We start from the raw sequence: 16,598 nt of genomic DNA on the forward strand, positions 1-16,598 counted from the left end.
GTAATCACGCTCACCTTTTGGTCTTGGCTATATGCCAGAATCCAGTCCTCTTGCTTGGGGTGGAAAAGCAAGCTTTGGATGTAAAAGTTCAGCCGGTACTTTTGATAGGTGGCCCCTTCATCCGAGCTGATCAATAAGCTGCTCTCAATCTCCGGGTCTGTGAGTAACATAATCTGCAGCCAAGAATTGTTGGGGAAAGAAAACAACAAAAAGTTAAGTTTACAAATTTACAAGACTTAGAAATAAGCTAAATTTTTGGAAAGAGAGGAAAAAGGAGCAAAGAATGTTTGGTCAAACAAGGACCTTGACTCTGCTGGTTTGTTCTCCTGGACCAATGCCATGAAACTACTTAAAAAAAAAAAAAAAAGAGGCAGACAAGGTGGAAGGAAGGAAGAGGACACAGAGGAGTGCATTTTAGTTTCTTCTATGGGGCTCCTTGTTTTTTCCCAAGGTTATTTCCTTAATCTAAAATATGTCCCACTCTTCCCCTAACCTCAGTCCTCTTTCCTATTGTACCTTGTCTACTTTCCATTTTGGAGAAATAAAAGAGCAAGACTTGTCATAATCTGTTGTGGTTAAGGTGGAAAGAAACAGAAATAGGATGGGCTCCATTGGTTTTTCTCTCTTACCGTAAGCCCTCTTACTTACATTAACACTATCCCCATATGTCATCCTACCTTCAGTCTGATTTTCTGAGTCTTGACTCAAAGGCTGGGCTTTCTAAAGCCTTCTCTGGAAATTGTATAAAGCTGACTTTGTCACCTTTTAACCTATTTTATGATTTCCTTTTTTATTTTGCTTATCATCTACATACTCCCTACTAGTCCATGAAGTCCATGAGAAAAGGGATATTGGATATTTCTCGCTTTTTCCGCCCCACAGGTATATTCCCCGCGGCTAGAGTAACACCCAGCATATTTTATAGACTCCATAAATATTTTCCAAGCGAATGAATAAGTAAATAAATGAATGAACGAGAAGAGTTTTCAGAGTCATCACACGGAAGTAGAAAGACGCCCAGAACAGTCTGAGCGGGTATAAATGGGAGCGCCGTGGAAAGAGTAGCCAGGCGTCCTGCTCAGTCTGTAGCCTACTGACCAAAGAATATGCTTTACATGTGGACACATTTACAGCTTCAGATGCTTTGTACTTTCTTGTTAGGATGGTTAACCATGGCCAGAGCAGTGGAAACCATCCACAACAGGAACAAGATGGAGGAGCTGCCCTGGAAACTGCTTTTTATTCTCTCATTTTATGTCTCTAGGAACGTGTGATAAAGTACCTCATTCCTGACACTCTGCAGGTCTGCTTTCACTCACTCAAAGTGCTCACCTAATGCCTCCAGACAGGTGGCCTTAATGTTACCCACTGACTTCTTCCCCATCAACTTATTAATTGGCACTTTCTGAGTTTGGTTCGGAGAAGCATGAAAGATGTGCTTAATGTGTGGCCGCATGAAGAGAAATCGCTGCAGCCCAGGGTTTAAAGATTGCCAGCTAAGGATGCAGCAGTTCCAGGAAAGGAAGAGAGAGGGAAGGGGAAAAAAAAAAAAAAAAAAGAGCCATGTCATAAAAGATCCGCCTGCCAGACAAACACACTGGGCTTTCTCAAGCATTTGGAGGCAATCACATTAAAACCTCAGAATAGTTAGTGTCATCTCTGAAAGCGGTGTCCTGTCAGTCCAAATGGCACATGAAGAGCTCATACCAGACTGAACTGTGTTTATGTAACCCAGGACGGATTCAAGGCTCCTTGCCACTCCTTCAACCTGTCCCTTCGTGAAGAGGAGAACGGGATGAGGTGAGTGAGTGGAATCCTGGCTGTCAGCCGCACTCCGGACAAGATGAAAAGCACACATGAAACTGGAGACTAATTGCCTCATTCCATGTTCCAGTGAAGCCACTGTCTACCAACCAAAAATTGTGACAGAGTTACACAGGTTTCTCCGTCTCGCATTCACTAAGCAGACAGTGTCCGCTCATCAGATAGCTGAAGCAGAACCACCAGGTAATCTACTAAGTACAAACTCATGTCCCTTCATTAAAATCTAGTGTATGCATGAAGTCTGGACGCTCAGATGGCTCCTAAATTCACAACAATACTTCCAGGTGATTTCATATTTATTGGCACATAGAAGCTGTCATTTTCCAAATAACAAGTCATCAAATGATCACATTGCTCTGTGTCTCCAGCCACAATTAACAAGGATATGTAACAACCTTTCGGCACTATGGCCAAAAAGTCATTTCCATAATAATACAAAGCATTTCAGTTTTATAGAGCATCCACTGTCTCAGGCAAGGTGATTTTTTCCCTCCTCTGATTTTCTAGTTCCCTGTTAACCAAAATATGTCTTTCTTCCCATGAGCGCAGATATCACCACCTGCTTCTCCTGGCAGACTATTTCATCAAAATAAAAGCAGTAGTTCCAAAGAATATCCTCAAATAAAGCTGATTTTCATGTGTCATGTAAAATGTTTTTGATACTCATACTTGCTCCAAGTCAGCAGACATATGAGATCTTCTGCTTCCAGATAATACTAGACGAGGGAAGGTAGAATAACACAGATATTTTCAAACATATGAATACTTAGTATGGAATAAACAAAACTCATGGGTTCCTTTGTTTTTATTCTGAGTGCTGAAAATATGTAGACCAAAATCTCACCTTCCCTCTGTAGTCCTCACCTGAAACCCTCTGTCTGAACATCTGACATTCTGGAAATGATGGAAGCTGTCAGGAAAGTCCCCCTGTCAGATTTATAGATGGGTCTGAATTACACAAAACTCCCAGTGGTTCCTCTCTCAAATCTCTGCTCAGATCCACACAAAACAAACAGGTCAATCTGGATCCATTTTTATTTAGCCATTTTTTATTGCACAAACTTTGTAGGACTGCCAGCAGAATTCAAAATAAAAGAAAAATAAATTGCTGGTGACCCTCTTCCTTCAACAAGTCAAACTATGTGTGTGCTTCCCTCTACTTCTTTATTCACATCTCTATATAATATCGTGGATTATTGGTTTTTTTCCATTTAATGTTATGACCCATGTTCATTTTCAACTGAACCGTAAACACACAAACGCATGTACACACGAGTATGTACCATTGTGTACAATGTATTTCAATTTCTTAATCACAGCCTTTGACATAATTAGGTTACAATCACTGCAGTGGTTGAATGGCAATAAGTACATAAGTTCTTTGAATAAATGGAATTTTATTATTTCAGTCTTTAAATTCAAATTCTTTAGTAATTTATTCCTAAATAAATTAGGTTTGTTGTGTCCTTTTTTTTTTTTTTTAAAGATTTTATTTATTTATTTGACAGAGAGAGACACAGCGAGAGAGGGAACACAAGCAGGGGGAGTGGGAGAGGGTGAAGCAGGCCTCCTGCAGAGCAGGGAGCCTAATGCGGGGCTCGATCCCAGGACCCTGGGATCATGATCTGAGCCGAAGGCAGACGCTTAACGACTGAGCCACCCAGGCACCCCGCCATTCTTTCTTTTTTAAAGATTTTATTTATTTCCCCTAGTTGTGTCCTTTTGAAGATTATTAAAAGTAAATAAGTGAACAATAAAGAATTTAAGCAAGATCTAAACAGAAACTGTGTAACCTATCTGAGCAAAAGAAACAATATAAAAATAAATGTGATCCAACCTTTAGATGTAAATGATGTCATTTATAAAGTCCTACCTTCTCAAAAAGATGTTCTCCCGGGAAATACTATCAAAATAGTACCTTCAAGTTAGGGAATACTCCTCAAAAAATAACAGATTACATTTCTTAGACATGCTCAATGATCCCTGGTTTGCCAGTTTACCCTGGGTCTCTGTCCCCTTCTGGCTTTGCATGTTTAATCCTCTGCATTCTAGAATATGATCAGGAGAGAATTTCAGGAGGACTCTGTAAAAGGCATGAATCTAAACTTTGCACAATTCCTCAAGTGAGCTCTCTAAGAAGAGGGGTCTTTGGCATAAAGCGTGGTCCACAGTAGGTCCGTCCATCTTCGTAAATAAACAAATGAATGAACAAATCAGTAAGTGAGGGAGTGAGTCCTCTTCATACCTGACTTTGGCTGAAAGCAGTCCATGGACCCCTGTGACACTGAGTCTGAGTCCTCTGGAACAAATCCCTGCTGCTGTACTTGGAGGCAGAGGAGGGTTGAGACAAGGGGAAGAGTGTGTCTTCAACAGGAAAGTAATTATTCTCTGTTCAGATCAGCCATGAGTGATTAGAACCAGCTTACTTATGCCTTCCAGGGTGTGCAGACACCGCACTGACTGCATCTGCAGATGAACTGTTTTCCATAGAAAGTCAATAATGGCAACACAGGCTCCCGCCACCCAACCCGAAGCAATCATTCATCATCCACTTTGGGAGAAGAAAGAAACTTTATTTGCTTTTCCTAGAGGTGACAAATGAACATGAAATGCAATTTATAGATTTAAAATATGTCACTTCTCCCTTTTCTTGATATTAGTCCTTCTGACAACACAGTGTCATCAGAAATTAAATGCATCTTTACTCTCTTTGACTTGCTCCAGATTCAACATACGGCTACATGATGTGATTCTACAAACGGTTGCCTGGCAGCTTTCTTTCTGATCCTTCCAGGTGCCTACTGAGGACATTCCTGCCTAAGGAATACCGCTACTATTTAGTTTTCCAGATTCTTTTCCTAGTGCGCTGTTCTTGGAATTCTGCCATTTACCTCTTTAGACGTGGCGGGAGTTAATAAGGGGCAGCTTCACCACCTCCAGGAACATACCTTTCCCTACCATTCCTTTGGTCCTAAATCACAGAGTATTTATCTTATGTGTTGTTCATTACTTGTTTGCTCATTTGTCTACCGCCTGTCATTCATGGACTGTAATCACAAAGAGGTAATATGCTGGCGATATCTCTCTTGCTTTGCTCAAGGCTTAACTCAGGTCTAGATGCCTGTATCATAGGTGTGTAACAAATACTTTCCATAATGAGAATGACAATGGCAAAGGAAAATATCAGTAGTAGCAACGGGGCACTCCAGTTATCTAACCACTATATTTAAACAAGAATCTATCTATAAACACTATAAGAGGCTATTTGCAAACCTCTTGCTTCAATATCAAAAACAAATTAAGTAAAATTGAATGAGAGCAAGTAAATAATTTGCTGATCAATGTAGGTGGAAAACCTGCTTATTCCCAATGTGAGGCTGAGCATTTACCCTTCCCAGATGAGCAGAAGGTGAGAGCAATAAGTGCTTATCAATTGGCTACTATTTGGAGGACAGTATTAGGGAAAGTTATACAGGATCCTAGAATGACCCAAGAAAAGAAAATCACTGAAGTACAAACAATAGCAAGAAAAGGACAGGCAAGTGATTAAATAGGAAAAAAAAAAAAAAAAAAAAAAACTTCGAATAAGTATACACTGATAGACTCTGTAGAAAGGTGGACTCAGTATGCAATCACTTGTCCTAAATCCCACTCCCACCCTCCCCCCACCCCTGCCAAACTCAGTGAAGCTCATCTAATGCACAATCCATGTTCATTAACACAAAATCGGGTCATTCAATACCAAGAAACCACGAGAACGTCTGGGCAACAGACCATCTACTCATGACCTGAAAGCTGATTCAATGAAATTGCAGGGAAACTTTGGCATTGTATTCTAAAGAGTTCATTGTGTGAGCTTACTTTTAAACTTTTTTTTTTTTTTCCTTAATGCTGATCCAAAGGCTTTGACTTTTTAGGGAAGAAAAAGAATTTTCAAGAAGTATATATTACAGTTTCAGTCCTTCACATGTCTCTTACTAGCCCTGTCAGAAAACTCTGCCTCTTAATTATTACATAACAATAAGCTATACTCCTTTTGCCCAACCCTATAGAGTACACAGAAAAAGATTGAGGTTCACCAGCAATTAGAGTGTATGGGTTACACTCCTTGGAAGACAATTCAATAAAGAAAGCTTTAAAAAGATTTCTTAGGGTGCCTGGGTGCCTCAGTCAGTCAGGCGTCCAACTCTTGGTTTTGGCTCAGGTCATGATCTCAGGGTTGTGGGATTGAGCGCTGAGCACAGAGCCTGCTTAAGATTCTCTCTCTCCCTCTCTCTCTGCCCCCACTCCCACAAAAAACAAGGTTTCTTATTTCTCTTGGAACTACTGAATATAATCCTCTCCTCTGACTCAACTTGGAGAATCTCAAACTAAAAAATAGCATTTCATGGTAAGTCCTTGCTTCCATTACTGAGGGTGAAACTGACCCCTCTCACAAAGGAAACATGCTCATGTATATGGGAGGTTTGATCTGCAGGCCTGAGCATGGGGATCTCAAACTACAGACCTATTTTCCACAAGAAGAGCCATGACCAAATCCTAAACCTGACCCTAGTCAATGTTGCCGTGAATGTGTACTTCTTCAGAGAAGACAAAGAAAGAGTGCATGTTTAGGGAAGGTCATTCATGTCAGGAGAAGAAGGAAAAACAAACTATAAATATATACTATAATCACAAGAAATAACACGGGGCCTGACTCCAAAGATGGATTTGAGTTTCATCTCTGCTATATATCAGTTATACCACTTTGAAGAGCTCATAGCTCACTTAATCTTTTCATGAGCCTGTTGTCTTGTTGAGAGTAGTGATACTATAAAAATGTTTACATTTATTGAGCATCTGCTGTGTACCAAACATTCTACTAAAACTTTAAAATACTACTTCATTAAATTGCTTAAAAAGACTTCAGGTAGATATTATGTCCATTTGGTAGATGAGGAAATAAGGCTTAGAGAAACGAGGCAATTAGTTCAAGGTCACACAGCTAGTCAGTGCTAAAGCTATCTACACATACACTGCGTGGGTTTATGTGTTGATTACATAAGATCATCTATGTGAAAGCAATGCTAAGTTTTGTGTTAATGTTACTATTATTACTTCCAAAAAATGGCATATTTAGTACTATATGTTTTGCAAAAATGTGATAGTTGAGTTCAAGAGAGAGGAAGGGGAGGGAGGGATGGGGAGAGACAGGCTGAGAGAGAGAGAGAGAGAGAGAGAGACTGTACTGTAAATATCTCATAAAAATATTGCCTAGATGGGAAAAGCAGGTTGGCAGTAAGGAATTAGGAGCTAGGTAATGGAGACTCTCAATAACGAAATGACTGGTAAGATATTCCTAAAGAAATAAAGAGTTTTTTGGCTCTAAAACATTTTTGCCTTTAAATATAAATCTATGAAATCAAAATACCCAGACCTGCTTCACACTCAGATTTTTCACAATGGCCCTGGCCTTCTTTTCCTCATCCTTCTAGTACCTCTCCTCCAGAAGCCTGGTTTTATGCTTTATCATAAGTATGGGTTACAAAAATATGACAGAAATGAGCAAAAAGCTCTGACGTAATAATAGCAATTCTCCAAGATATGTATACTAAAACCAGTAAGAGTCATCCCAGTGTAACTGGTTTTCTAGGAAACAGATCATATGACTAACTGGCATCTAAAAAAGTCACTTTGCCAGAGAAATAGCTATTGTCATACTAAGGGGATAGTAGGGAATATGGAATATTCATTAATGCTCAGCACTGTATCATCTGGTTTTTAAAAAATGTCATTTTAGAGGAAGAGAATGATGGACAAATTTGAGAAACATTTTTATTCTTGTAGCCACTATGGAGACTGATTAGATACCTTGAGAATATTTGAGCTTCCTTAAAAATCCCAGCATTATCCCATAGCCTCTGCTCAAACTCAATCAGAACACACCTGCATGGGCATTACAAGTCCCAGAGTAACTTCTCTCTTAAATCCCCTAAGATCTATAAATGCCAAAAGGTTACATCATTTTAAAATGTTAGCTGCTATCAGAAGGAGCGGCAATGCTTGGAGAGGCGGACATTCATCTTCTTTGCTCATGGGAAACTTTACAAGAAATGATGTTCATTTAATGATAAGAAATCTCTTTATTCCACCAGAAATGATAAAGGAGAAGAGGTGGGGAGGAAGAGAGAGCAAGAAGAGAAGCTATCGGTATATTTTAACACTGATTTAGGTGAGGGACACACCATTTTTGGTTAAATCTCTAAGTTGTGCATTTGATTTTAGAGTTTGAATAAATGTCAAGTTGAAAGTCAAGAGAATGAAAAGAAGAGCCCATAGGAATGAATCTATTCTAAAAATTAGTGGACAGAATGTATCCAGTCTTCATTCCTTGCTTTACTTGTACCATCATCCTGACAAGTATGTTTTAGTTTTACTTACTTATATTAATGCTTCATGGAAAATGGGCAACTATACCAGGGTGGATTGGGGAAGATTAATGAAGTCTCAGCCACAAGAGACCTTGCTAATGCATTTGGCTATTAAAGCTTTCCTGAGAAGACTGTGGAGACCACCGGGGGTTTCTCTCAAATGGGATTTGCAGATTAGTGAAGTGAGAATAGTCTCTGCAGCTCCACCACAAAGCTCCCAGGAAGATGGCACTGAACGGGAACATCCAGGAAGAAGTGCCTCCTGTTAACAAGGAGATCTGCTTCATGTCAAATTTTTTCTTAGTCCTTCAATTATTTAAAGACAGACACTGATCATTTCAAGTTGTTTTCGAGAGGCAGAAAAGGATGAGTGTGCTTAATTGACATGCCCCTGAGTGTAATTACATCATCTGCTGCTTTTCCTCTATACTTTCCTCCTTTCCTTCGGTCAGAGCAAGTCAGAGCAGGTGATATAGTGCGGTGTTTTAAGAAGATGATTTTTTTTCATGATTACGGTTTCTAGGCAGTTCTATATCTTGGGCTAATTGCATCTCAAAATATGCATCTCATAAACAGCGGAACTGTTACAATATATTAAAGAGAAAAAGGACCTCTGTCCCACTTACATATTGCTGTGTAACAAACTACCGCAGAACAGTGGTTTAAGCCAACTATTTATTTTGCTCATGGTTTTGTGGGTCAGGAATTTGGGAAGAGCCCAGCTAGGCAGTTAGTTTCAAGTCCACGTGATGTCAACTTGGGGCTGGAACCGGAGGTTCAACTTCCAAGACGGCTTCTTCACTGATGTATCTGGCCTGAGCCTCTCTCTCTCTTTCTACATAGAAGGGCATTCTCTCCATGTGGTTTGAAATTCACAAAGCATTGTTTTTATGATTCTTGGATTTCGTCATTCGTGGCTGGCTTCCTCAAAGTGTGAGTGTCTTAAGAGCAAGTATTTCAAGAGACTCACATGGAAGCTGCAATGCTTCTTATGACCTGGCTTCAGAGGTCCCAGGACATCCGTTTTGTCACATTTGATTGGGTAAACAAGTCACCAATTCTGGGCTAGGTGTAAAGGGAAGGGAAAAATAGACTCTACCTCTTAAGGGAGGAAGAACACATACACGTGCATACAAAAGGGTGGCAAGAATTGGTGGCAGCCATCTTGGAGATTCATGATGACAACGATTTTCTGTACTATTTCACTTAAAATTAAAAGGAAGAGGATATGATAAAAAGTTTGTTATTATTATTATATTCAGTATGAATAGCAAGGTCTTGTGATCATAGCATATCTGACAGAGATATGACTTCATGACTTGAAGTTGTCAGATTTTTCACTGGGTTCCAGCTACCTTAAAATTTTTGAAGGCTGTACATTTCTAATCTGATATCAATTCAAGGTGAATATTTATTGAAGACCAAGTGATTTTTATTGTTAGTCAGCCACAGAGACATCAAGAGACCCAAGGTCAAGAAATTCCAGGCTGTGGATTTTTAGGGTGCATAAAATATCCAGATTAAATTACAGAAGGATAAATGTGTTTAATGTCCATGAAAGTGTGTATAATTAAGTCATTATTAAGGGAGCCTATATCTACTATAATCCCATCATTTAATTAAGGATCTGATACTTTTTAAAAAATGGGTTTCTTAAGAACAAATAGTCCTTGTCTCTTTATGTTCACAACAAAAGCACTGATATCAATTACAATATAACCTATTGAAAGCACAATACTTACTGTTCCCTTGGGTCTTAAAAAACAACAACAAAAAAAACCAAACAACTGACTTTTAGGTAACCTTGGGCCAACAAAAAAAACAAAAGGCAATTTGGGTCTGAGGGCGAATGGTTGTATGGTAAATGTGTCCCAGAAACATACAGAAATTTTTATCATGGCGCAGGCCCATATAAAACCAATCAAAATTTTTATTTTATGTTTTTTTTATTTTATATGCATCCTGCTGTATAACTCAATTCCTACTGATACTATGCCAACCCTATAAAACCCTCATCTGCTCCAAGTTACTACCAACAGGGAATCCACGCTTTAAGAAAATAACCACAAAAAATCAGCGCTCTTGACTTTGGTGGTATTTCATAACACCCCTATTCAAAAGGAACAAAAGGGTTCTTAAAAAAAAAAAAGTGTTGGGGGTTGCCTGGGTGGCTCAGTCAGTTAAACATCTGCCTTTGGCTCAGGTCATGATCTCAGAGTCCTGGGATCTAGCCCAGTGTCAGGCTCCCTACTCAGAGGGGAGTCAGCTTCTCCCTCTCCCTCTGCCCCCCACCATCCACTCATGAACTTGCTCCCTCTCTCTCAAATAAATAAAATCTTTTTTTTTAAAAAAGCATTCAAAAAGAACAAAAATTTTGTAACTCTGCAAACAACATGATCTTTTATGTATCTGAACTAATATCATTTATGAGTCTTGTCATCACAACTGCTCAGAAGTTAGCAACCCTTAACAATTAGACTGATTCTTAATCAAGGTGCTTTCATACAATCCAATCATAAAAGTGCCATTCTATTTTGTGACTGTACAAAAGCATTTCTAGACTGAGATTCATATATATGATGAGTCGAATCCACCGATAAAGATAGAATCATTTACAAAGTTGGCTGATGTTGATTTAGGAGCTGCTTTGAGCATATGACAACTCACAGTCAATTTGGCTTTCTCTGAATGAATCCTAGATAGGGTGAACATATGTCAGAGTTTGTCTGGGACAGTCCTGGTTTAGTCATGTTGTATCATCATAAATATTATTCCTGACACTCAAAAATGTATGGTTTGGGCAGTAAATTAGAAGTCATCCTTTATTTGAAGTCATTTCTTTATCTGAAATCCTCAGAAAAATTATTACAAAAGTAGGTAACTGGGCAAATTAAAAACAAACAAAACAAATAAGAAACAGTGATTACATTTAATGAGAGAAAAAAAATCTTCAAACTCAGATAGACCCACACTTTCCTTAAAAGAATATACCAGGTATTATTGACCTTTCTCTGACCCCAGGGGCATGAAAATATATCTCAATTAATTCATGTTACTATGATATAGTAACACTTTCTGGAACTACTGAAGTGTGCTAAGCTCTCCACTGAACATGAAATAGTTCTCTGAGGTCAGATCATTCTTCTTATCCCACCCCTGCAGCCTTTCCACTGTCAGACAGACTCCTGCTAATTTAATAGAAACCTCTCTTCCACCTTCAGTCTACATAATTCTCCCAGTGAAGGATTTTATTAAATTAGGGACACATGTCCAAAGTAAAACCTGTCTTAAAACCAATTTGGGGCGCCTGGGTGGTGCAGTCGGCTAAGCATCAGACTCTTGATTTCAGCTCAGGTCATGATCTCAGGGTCCTGGGATAGAGCCCCACATCGGGTTCCACACTCAGCGGGGAGTCTGCTTGAGATTCTTCCTCTCCCTTTGCCCCTCCCCCCATAAAAAGATACATCTTAAAAAAAAAAAAAAAAGTTATGTTTTTCTAGAAACCATACTCAAACACGTGGATCATGAAGTGAAGCCTCACCTGCGAAACAGTGACTGGCTACTTCGCAGTTCTTAGATCCTCTCGACTTAGGTTTGGGTGTTATGAGAATGACCGGTTCTTCTTTAGTATCCTCACCAATCATGGTCTTTTCCTCCAAAGGCTACACATTAACTGTCGGGCTGCAGCTCAGTCTTGCTACCGGAGGCCCCCTCAACCCTGGTCCTTCCTCAATTCACAAACAGCTGGTACTGGACCTAATTCCTTCAATTCAGAATAAAAGGATGAAGACAAAGAGCACCCCTAGTGATAGGAGTCCAGGTGTTTAAGCTGCTCCGCAAGCTTCTAGCTTTTGCTAAATACGAATGTGCCAATGATACGATAATTTTGGTTTTTAATTATTCATCTTGCTTTAAAATTTAGTATTTCTCTTCAAATATGAGCAAGAATTACATGTATTCATTACCGTAAACTTTGAAAAATGCTCCAAAAAGTGCTTAGGGAAAAGAAAAATCATTCAACCATCACTAGGCAGAGATAATTATCACTCGTGTCTTGCTGTTTGCTTTCCCAATCTTTGTTTCTATGCAAATATAGATATACAGAAACATATATAGTTGGGGGAGGGGAAGAAAGGGGAAGAGAGGAGAGAGGGAGAGAGTGAAAAGAGATTTATATAGTGAGAGAGTACCGTGTGATACTTTGTTTTTTTAACCTGTTTTCCTCATTTTAAAACTATGCTGCAAACATTTTCCAGGATATTAAATATTCTCCTGTGTTACTACATTTTATCGGCTATATAGAATTTGATTGTATGGATACGCCACTATGTAATTAATCCCTTATTAGAAGGTGTCCAAATTTCACTAATATAATCTTATGACCAATGCATACTAATATTTCTGTCCATCAGTTATTAATCCTTCAAGTAATTTCCTCAAAGTAGAATTTATGGATCAAGGAACGTGAATTCTGTAAACCCCTTTGATTCATATTACCAAATGTCTTTCTGAAAAAGAGAGTACTAATTCACAGTTCCTTGGCAGGGCCTGGGAAGTACCTAACACCAACATGAGGTTTTTTTCTCTCTTTTTATAATGTTTTCTAAGCTGACTGGGGGAAAAAGGCATATTTTGCATCAATACACATTACTAATGATAGCGAATTTTCCCTTCCTCCCTTTCTTCCTTTTGTCAATTGTGTTTAGTCATTTGAAGATCCTCATTTGGTAGACTGCCAGTTCATATTTCTTCTCCATTTTAAATCATGATTGTGTCTCTTTTTCTTATTGATTTGTATAAATTGCCATTCTGACCTCATTGCTTATTTATAACAGTGCCTAATGTGTTTTTATGCACGTTTATACATGTTTCCTGTCCTTATCTAAGTTTCTGGAAAAAGCAATGTAGTATTATTCTGCATATATTATATACACATACACATAGGTGACCTCAAGTGAGTATTTCAAGTTTGAAGACAAGTTCCTAAGAGATTAGAAACTAGCACTGCACAACATTTCCGTAATTGTGTTCCCTGAATAAAGAAGCTGCAGAAAAATGTTATTTCTCCATTTTTCACTATACCATCAATTCGCAGGCAAACCTTTCTTGCCACCCATTTACTGCAAATTGTAAGATGTTAAAAAATAGTTCACTCACAAAGAAATTCAAATTGGGTAAACTACTATTTAAGATTTTATACATCCATGATGTTTTCGTTTATGCACGATACAGGACTTTACAAATGTGAATTAAGATATTCCAACTGGAAACTGAAGCAAACCTCAAGGGAGTGAAATTAGGCAGGGTGGGGTATGATGATGTCAAGATAATTTCAGAGCATTTTTGGCATTTCTATGGCTCACACCTAAGGACCTAGTTCTCAGGGCTCAATTCTCAACTTCATACCACAGGATAAGCAGATCTCCTAAGCAGTGAGCATGAGCTTGTGTTGAGTATTAACCAACTTCGTCTCAAACATATGAGATAACGTAAATTAAACAATTTTTCCTCTTTGATACAACTTACATTCAAGTCATACGTGAGGCATTAAATGGAACAGTATGATCTGTTTTATTTACAGGCTATTTCAATAAAAATACTCTCAATAATTAAAATTCTTACAATCCCTTTTCAGGCATTTCGAGAATAGAAAAATATGACTCTTGGAATATAGAGTTAGTTTGTTTGTTTGTTTGTTTGTTTGTTTTGAGGGAAAATTGTCACTCCTTGTAGGGTGGCCAGATGTTTTCCATTCAACCATTCATCCCTATTTCTTCTTCTCCTTCTCCTTCTTTTTTTTCTCTCCAACTTATTTAGGTAGTTTTAGGTACCAAGTGATAGCTATTGTGCTTAAGACTAGAGAGTAAATGATGAATGAGACACTGAATGCCTTACAAAACTGAATTCTTCTACAGCCAGCTCTGATACAAAAGTGACAGACAAAATTCCGTGGGAAGAGTGCAAGTGCATCAATACTGGTACATACAAAGTAATGTGAGAACACAGAGGAGCACCTGTGTTCCAGTTCTTGGAATGAGGGAAGGAGCTACAGAACACTTGACACTAAAGGGGTTTTGAAGGTCATGCCAGTATGTCACAGAAGGGACAGGGAGGATTTCATGGCAGAGGAGTCCGCAAACAAGGACAGAGCAATGTGAACAGGTACTACATGTTCAGGTAAGAGCAAGTTCCTCAGTGCAGCAGAGGATACCTAAAGCAGTCCACAGTCAAGTTCAAAGAGCTTGACTAGCCGTGGAAAGGGATTTTGACTTAAATGGCAAGAGAACCTATTTATTCTGAGCCATCCACTCAGGTTCAACACAGGAAAATACAGGAAATGGAAAGACCATAGCTCGTTTAGGATGTTCACCTTGGAGGTAATAAAGAGGTCGGATTAAAGAGAAGAAAATACAGAGTCAAGGAACTCACTTAAGAGGTTCTTGCAATGGTTCATCGAAGAAAAGTTTGTCAGGAACATACCCAGACAATCCTAGACCAGATAAAAGTATCCCTAAAGTTGGTCGTGTAAGCATTTCCACAAGGATTCTAATCCACTGGGATTCTAATTATACTTTATAGTTATTTCCAGCTAAATTTATAAGTACTGGAGATTCTAAAAAGGATTTTTTAGAAGCACACCACTTGGGAAATTACAGCTAAGTCTGATAACCAACACTCTTCAAGGATCTAACAGGAGGGGAGAATAAACGTATGTCTCCCCAATTTAACACTTGCCAATGTAAATGAGCACATGTGCCTTTTCAGTGTTCAACAAATTCCTCAAGCCCACAGAATGTGGAATTGCCACAAAGGAAACCATCAGGATAAAAAGAATCATTTCAGTGAGAGACTTTTTTCCTTGGCCAGTAGCACAGTAAAATGCAGAGGTTAAAACCCCCTGGTCCAAAGTCGACTCTGACCAGCACCCAAGTTCTGTTTGGTGTAGAAAACCTTAAATTTTCCAATAACATGCAGACTTACAGAGACCCTGTTCCCAAATGGTCATAATCAGCAAGAGCTTGAGAGCTGCCAACCCTGATAGAGGTCATATGTTTTCCAGTTTACCACAGTCCACATCATCCTTTGTCGCTTTCTGTTGGTACTTGTCATTAATATAAGAAAAAAAAAAAAGACAGCATAAACTTAGAGCTAAAATAAAAGAGAAGTACTGCATCTTTGTTGCTGTTCAAAATGGGACAACAACAGATTGAGAGGACAAGGAGCACATTAGACACTGAGGATATTCCTCACTTCCCCCAGTTCATATGCTCTCTCTCATTTTTTCTTTCTTGAAATAAAGTGCCTGTGCTCAAAAAGTCCCTTGTCACTTAACTCATCTACAATTAACTGTTCAAACCAATAGGTATTCAAATTGAGACTCCTATAGGTACTATGAACACAGGCTTCACTTGGGATCCCAGTTGGGTTTCTTATTAGTCATGTGACCTTGGGAAACCACTTCTTATGTCTGATCCTTTATTTCCATGGCTATGAAATAGGGCTAAAAATTTACTTACTCTTCACAGAGTAAGTGTTTATGATGATTAAATGAGGCCAGAGCAATGAGCACAGCATTTTCTTAGCAAAATTGTTTTAATACTTAAAAAAAAAAAATGTTATATAAATCTGAGGAAAACTAGCATAAAGAAAAAAAAAAGGATTCCTTTGGTTTACTAAAGTCTCTAGAGAGCACATTCTGAAGCAAAACAAGGGAAATCATGTGTAACATCTGCCAAACGTATTAGAAGACAGAATGCATTTTTGTTCATGGAGCTTCTCAGAAGCAGGGCTCTGTGAATGCACCTTGGGAAGTACTGGTCTACCATCTACATTGCTGGCTCAGAGAAGACACATGACAGTTGTCAGTTCCCTCTTACAACTCCCTCTAGCTTCTGTGGCTTTAGATCACCCTCACTACTTTCAAATTTATCTGTGAGAATAAGAAAATAATCAGAATGGGAACACTGAGCAACAGATCAGGTGATGTTGTTGCTGGCTACAGATGTGGGAGGAAGTCGTGGTTTTGATGATCTTTCTTGTCTGGAGAGATGACTATATCTGCATCTATTCTGAGACCTTAGAATAATGGACTTTTCTGTTATCTTTGGAATTTGTGGGGAAAAGATGTTTGCTACATGTACCTGAGTTATCCAACATGAGGAAGTTAAAAAAAAAGTTGCTACAACTATGGGACTAGGAAAAAGGTCCGCTGTTCCCAATCGGGATGTTCTGTGAAGGTAGGGGACCTGCAGGAGAGGACATGGGGAAAGGCAGCGTATACTTGGATGGGAAACTGGGTTCTATTTCTGCCACTGTCTAGTTCTGGGGCACTGGGAAAGTCCCTTAACTTCTCTGAGCCCAAAT

The 16,598-nt window shown here is 38.8% G+C and overlaps 1 protein-coding gene across 1 annotated transcript in view; it reads right to left on the bottom strand.

Moving 5' to 3' along the window:
• Positions 1-16,598, bottom strand: part of SORCS1 (sortilin related VPS10 domain containing receptor 1) — a 321,747-nt gene that overhangs the window by 186,723 nt on the left and 118,426 nt on the right. Inside the window, exon 4 of the mRNA XM_035028687.1 lies at positions 15-173. Coding sequence (XP_034884578.1) covers positions 15-173 — 159 coding nt within the window. The remainder of the gene's footprint in view (positions 1-14; positions 174-16,598) is intronic.

Source organism: Mirounga leonina, unplaced genomic scaffold (assembly GCF_011800145.1).
Source record: "Mirounga leonina isolate KUSES-001 unplaced genomic scaffold, KU_Mleo_1.0 Mir_114, whole genome shotgun sequence".
Lineage (NCBI taxonomy): Eukaryota > Metazoa > Chordata > Mammalia > Carnivora > Phocidae > Mirounga > Mirounga leonina.